Source organism: Pipra filicauda, unplaced genomic scaffold (assembly GCF_003945595.2).
Source record: "Pipra filicauda isolate LSUMZ 115617 unplaced genomic scaffold, ASM394559v2 scaffold23_size5868930_pilon, whole genome shotgun sequence".
NCBI classification, from domain to species: Eukaryota; Metazoa; Chordata; class Aves; order Passeriformes; family Pipridae; genus Pipra; species Pipra filicauda.
Genome location: NW_024104354.1, coordinates 5,743,160 through 5,749,159, shown reverse-complemented (window position 1 = coordinate 5,749,159; position 6,000 = coordinate 5,743,160). Strand labels below are relative to the sequence as shown.

At 50.2% G+C, this 6,000-nt stretch overlaps 1 protein-coding gene across 1 annotated transcript in view; it reads left to right on the top strand.

Moving 5' to 3' along the window:
- Window positions 1–315: 315 nt before the first annotated feature.
- Window positions 316–6,000, top strand: part of RNF217 (ring finger protein 217) — a 67,885-nt gene continuing 62,200 nt past the window's right edge. The window contains exon 1 of the mRNA XM_027747060.2: window positions 316–1,227. Coding sequence (XP_027602861.1) covers window positions 586–1,227 — 642 coding nt within the window. The 5' untranslated portion in view covers window positions 316–585. The remainder of the gene's footprint in view (window positions 1,228–6,000) is intronic.

Below are 6,000 nucleotides of genomic sequence, written 5' to 3'. Positions count from 1 at the left end.
AGAAAAGGGGGTGTGGCCCGGCCCCGGGTACCGGCACACGGCGGAGAGAACGGCGTGGGGCGCGGGTCAGCAGCTCGCGGTGCCGGTGCCGGTGCCGGTGCCGGTGCCGGTGCGGGTGCCGGTGCGGGTGCCGGGCGGTGTCGTGCGCGCACACACGCGCTGCTCGCAGCTCCATGAGGGGCGCAGCCGAGCAGCTGCGTCAGAGCGGGCGGGACCGGGCCGGGGCGGAGCGGGGCGGGCGCGCCCGGCGGGGCGGCCGCCGCGGGCAGGGGGCGGTGACGCGCAGGGCGGGGCGGCTGCGGGGCGCGGCCGGGCGCGCTGCCCCGCGGCACCAGGGGCGGCTGCCCGCGTCCTCCCCGGCATGGGGGTCGGGCTCCGGCTGGGACCCCGCGGGCGGCGCTGACCGGAGCTGCACCCGCCGCTGCCGCCGCTCCCTCCCCCGCAGCCCCTCCAGGGGGAGGCCGGGCGGCGGCGGCCGGCGCCCGCGGGCGGGCGGCGCGGGGCTCGGCGCGGCGGGGCTCGGGACCCGGAAGCAGAAGCGGGGCCAGGAGGTGGCTGGATGGGAAGGAGCGGCGGCGGGCGGCGATGGGGGAGCAGCAGAGCTCGCTGAACGCGCCGCGGGCGGCCGCTGCCGCCGCGCCGCCGAGCCCGGCCGGGGGCCCGCGGGAGCCCGGCCCGGACGAGCCGCCTTCGCTGCGAGAGACGGTCCCGGGCGGCGGAGTAGCCGGGCTGGGGCGAGGCGGGGAGCTGGGGCCGCCCTCCGCCGACCCCGAGCGGCGAGGGGCTGAAGAGGAGGCGGAGGCAGCGGCCGGGCCGGAGCAGCCGCCGGGCGCTGGGGAGCCGGCGGCCCCGGCGGAGGAGGGGCCGGAGGGAGGCAGCGGCCGCCGCCGCCCCCCCCGGCGGCACGTGTACTGCACCGTCTACTGCGTGGAGAACGACCGGCCGGCGGCCGCCACCGGCTCCCCCCGCGGCGGCCCGGGCGCGGGGCAGCCCCCGGTCCGGCGCGGGGTGGTGCCGGGCGACGACCCGCTGTCGTCGGGCGGCAGCATCGAGGTGGTGGACTTGTACCTGCTGCCCGAGCCCTTCTCCGGGCTGATCGCCGGCGAGTTCGGGCCACTGCTGGTGCTGAGCTGCCGCGTGTGCCTGGAGGAGAAGCCCATCAAGCCCCTGTCCTGCTGCAAGAAGGCGGTGTGCGAGGAGTGCCTGCGGCGGTACCTCAGCTCCCAGGTACGGGCGCTGCCAGGGTGTGCTGGGGGGGCTCTGTGCGGCCGCAGCTATCCCGGGGCGCGGGCTGAGCGCTGCTCTGGGCCCGGTTCCCCGCCCGCCGAGCTACGGAGCTGGGGCGAGGTGGTGCGGGGAGGTGCGGGCAGGAGCTTTTCCCGTCCCGCACGGAGAGCGTTCGGCAGCGACCTGCGTGCGAGCTGTTGATTCAATGACCGCTCGTTCCCGGAGCGCTTGTGTGCGCGTTGTTCCGCAGCTGTCGGGCTGGTCACGTCTGTCTTCAGGCTCTTTCTATTTTTACAAGGATTTTCTTTTTGAATTCTGAAACTTTTGCTGTTACCTGGCTGGCACCAGTTTCCTTTAAAGAGACGTCAGGGAGTGATACAGAGTGATACTGGGAAGTTTGTAAGCTCTGAGGCAGCTCCTGGAGGGCTCCTGGGGTTTTTTCCCGCATCCCCGGTGCTGCCGCTCGGACGTGTGAGTGTTCGGGCCCTTAGTGCAGTCGCTCGCCCTGGTCTTTTCAGAATACATCGCGTTTGGTCTTATACCATATATGAAAGATTACAATATTGTGTGCGTCTGGGGTGTGCGTGTGACTCTTTGTGAAAAATCGTATTTACAACAGTAAACAAGAACTTATTTGGAGGAAAAAAATCGAAAACAACTTTTCCACCTTGGGTAGATGGGCTCACACATAGGCTGTTTACATCTTCATCACTGTTTTGTCAGTCAGAACTGCTGTTTCAAACCGAAATCAGCAGCTTGAAAGCAAATCTATGTCTTTAGTAATGTTTTCAGTAGCCAGTTTAGCATCACAGAACACTTGCGTGTTGTTTCTGCTGCTAGTGGAGTCATACCCTAAACCCGAAGAGCAGTAGGGGAAGTTATGTGTATGGGAAGTTGTGGGAGAAACAAAACCAACTAAACCCTTTGCTTAGTATCTTTATGCTTTTATTCAACAGAAACTTTTGGGATGTGCCTGGTGGAGACATGCTAGTGTGGTGGTAGAATGAGTTTTTACACTGTTGGGGTTTAGAGGTGTGGGGGGGCAGTCTGTGCTCCTGCTGGACTCTGTGTAGGGATGGGATGGATGGCTACAGCTACCTCTGCACTCTGTAAATAGTTGACAGGCCTGTTCTGACCAGAGTACATTTCACTGCTTGGAAATTGCACATGGTAGTCAAGTCAAGTACATGCTCTGCTCTGGAGTTACAAATGCCTGTGTAGCATTTGCTAGTGCTAGTAGCATTTGTTCAGGCTAACAGTAAACCCACTAGCGTTTTTATGAACCACTTTTGATATGTTTATTAAACAGGGAAGAGCTTAACATGGGAACTGATGGATGGGAGATGCAGAGTTATGTTTTGTGTGTCTCCTGTAACACTGAAACTCGGGAGCACTTAATAAACCTTCTTGAGACTTTGTGCAGAGCCCAGAACTATTTGATTTGTATTTCGTAGACTGGAAACTCTCAATAAGTTTTTGGAGTTTATTGTCAGTGTGTGTTTGTGCCACTTTCGTATCTGCTGCTGAGGTGTGGGTCAGAATATTGACTTGCATGGAAGCTGGAAATTGCCAAGTGGTGTGATGTTAGGGGTGGTCTTCTATAACTTCTGCAGGTGCCTGCAGCTTACAGTGATCTAGTGAGTTATGTGGTCTATCATATCTATCTATATCTTAAGCCATACTGAAAAAAAAATCCTCTGCCTGGTTTAGGCTGGACTCCTGGAGGATGATCTAGCAGCTTGGTAGCTGAAACAGCTGGCTGGCCTGGGAAGCAGATTTATGCCCTACGAAGTGGGTTTAGTGTTGGCCAGCTGTTGGATGCAGATGTAGGCATTGCCTCTTCAAGGAAGCACTACTATTGCTGAGCACTCATGAAGCTTATCTCAGCAGCTATTGAAAGATAACCATATGGGTACTTACTCCTGTAGGTAAAAGATGGGGCAGGGGTACAGAAGCAGAGGAGAGGATACTGATGTTGAGGAGTGAGATTCACAGAGCATTTCTGTGGGCATGTTGTTACAGATGCTGTTATGACCAGGCAGAATTTTAGTTGCTTGATAAATTTGTTCAAGGAAAAAGGAAACAAAATATAACAAATAATACTCCAATATTTTCTTGCCCTACCTTGTTTCAAAAGAATAAGAAAGTGACGTTTCTTAAGAACAAGAAGTGATGTATCTTTCCTTTGTGCTGTGGAAGGACTCTGTGAGTCATCCTGAGGAGAGAGAAAGGCTTTGCCATTTCAGTTATATTAGAGGAATTTCTGGGAAGGATGAGTGAAAAGCCAGTATAGGTTAGAAATCAAGTCACCTTTCATCTTTGAGACTTTGCACTTTGTATAGCAAATTAAAAAGAAAATTTACCAGAAGTTCATAATGAATAAGTGTTGAAAAGCTGTTTTTGTTTAAAAATTTTAGCATATTTTCATTTTGGATCCAATCAGCTTGATATAACAATGTACCTGAAATTGAAAGCAAACAAAAACCAACTGAAAAACAAAACCTCAAGCAGCAATATACATTGTTTAGATCTGGTTTCCTTGTCAGAGAAATAACAATCTGTGCCCTTTGTATGAGAAGACACTGGCTGACTACCACTCTGTGGGAGTGGTGTCTTATGATGAAAATGTGGAGTATGTTGGCAGAAGTATAGCACTTAAAATAATTCATGTTGCCTTTAACGTCTGTGTGTGTTCTCTCTCTGAAGAAAGCTGTATTCTTCACGATGGTTTCATTATATTTTCTGAAATGATGCTTAATGGAGTAGCAAAGTAAAAACTCTGTGATGCACTCTGTTTTCTTCTATGCAAACATATAAGAGCATCAAAATTTCTGCCTGGGGGGCCCTTTATAGATCAGAAAATCAACTGAAGTTTTAAGCATTCTTTTTAAGAATGCCAGATGAAAATACTTCAACTGCAGAGTTTGCCCATAGTGTTACCGGCATGCTGGAAAATGAGGGTAATTGTTTTTAGGAATGTCGTATCTGAAGGTCCTTAGAGGTCAAATCCAGTCCTTATCACTGGCACCTTGCTGCATAATCCCTTTCAAAGATTTAATGGCTGAAGCAGAAGCTTAGCCTGCAAGCCTGGAGTGCCCAGGCTGATCTGGAGCCTCACTTGGGAAAATTGCATAACTTTACCTCTGCCTCAGTTTACTTATTCTCTCTCTGCAGCCTGATAATCACAAACCCCTGAGGGTTCATCTGACATTCACAAAAAAATTCTATGATTTTATTCACTTGGACTCAGAAACTGATGATATGGTAACTGATAGGTGATTGATGGTGGTGGATTATCACAGAAGAGGTGATCCTATCACAGCTCAGGATCTAGTGGGGGTCCCACAAAGCCTGAGTCAGGTCCCAGCAAGCCCTGTCTAGGAATGGATGCAGCCCAGAGCTGTTCTTTGTTATGCTTAATCATGAACATAAAGTGGATGAGGCTGAAGAGTGTGCTTGTTTGAAAGGCCAGTGTTGTTTCAGGATGGGGCAGTCTCCATGGGTTCTTAGGTATGTTGAGTGAGTTTAGGGTCAGAAGTGTGGAAGAACTGTTTCCTGTTCAGCTGTGGGTTTCTGCACTTTTGGATCCAGCATACAAACTGGGGACAGGGTAGAAAAGAACCAGGACACCTAATCTCACAGGTGTAATATTACTGAAGTTCCTTCCTCCTTCACATCCCATCTTTCTCTCCATTTGACGTGGCACCAAACCCAGGTTATTTCAGAAACTGTGCATTTATCGGTTTACTAAATGAGTGATTGTCTTCCTAACCTCTCTGAGCTGCTTGTACATCTACGTCAGAGGGCGAATTTGCTCCTGGTTTTGCTTTTTAGCTGTTTGTGTGTCTGGGGTGGGGTTGGGATTTGTTTGGAAATTTCCTTTGAAAATTAACAAATAGGTAAGGAAAGACTTTTGACTTAAGAACAGGAGAAGACCTAAAGTTTAAGTAGGTTTTTCTATTTAACTTGTTGCAGACTGGTAAAGAACCTAAGATTTATATGTGTTTTCTTATTTCCCTGATATGTAAACCTGACAAATGCTATTCAGAACAACAATCTCACTCTTCACTTTTTAGCAAGTATTGACTAGACCAAACTAACATTTGCTATTTCCTAACATCTATAAAGAACAGTTTGTTCTTCAATAAATATTTGAAAATATATATATATAATTGTTTCATTTTTCCTATAAAACAGCTGTAAAAGTTTTATAGAAACCTTACTGCCTGCTTTTTCTACATGCAAATCAGGAAACTTGATAATCCAGTTTTGATCCTGTGCTCATTAGTGATGCTTTATTTTGTAAATCTTGTAATTCTCTTGGAGCAGTCATTCTTGTATTAAAAGACTTCGTGTGAGTTAATTTAAACAGCATACTATATTCTTGATCAGATATTATGGTGCTTTAATTATAGGAACTATAATGAGATTAGTGGCCATGAGTAAATCGGAAGGGATTGTTGGGGGCAGGGAGGGACCACATCTGACAGCATTTTTTCCATGGTGGCTTTGGTGGGACTAAAATCCTGCTCTCTTCTTTTGAGCCTGAAATGTGGAGGTCGTCTTTCTTCTGCTCAGGACCTATTGCAAGTATTTCTCTGTGAACTGAGACCTTGTCTGTGCATGATTTCTTTCTGCAAGAGTAGGAGAAAAAAAGTTGCAGACTGTTACAGTCAGAATTTTTGTGGGGAACGTGATTATAAAGGCTGCATAGTGAAGAGGAGAATTTAAGAGCAGTCTGTATCACATAAAACTAGTTGGCTTGGAGCTGGA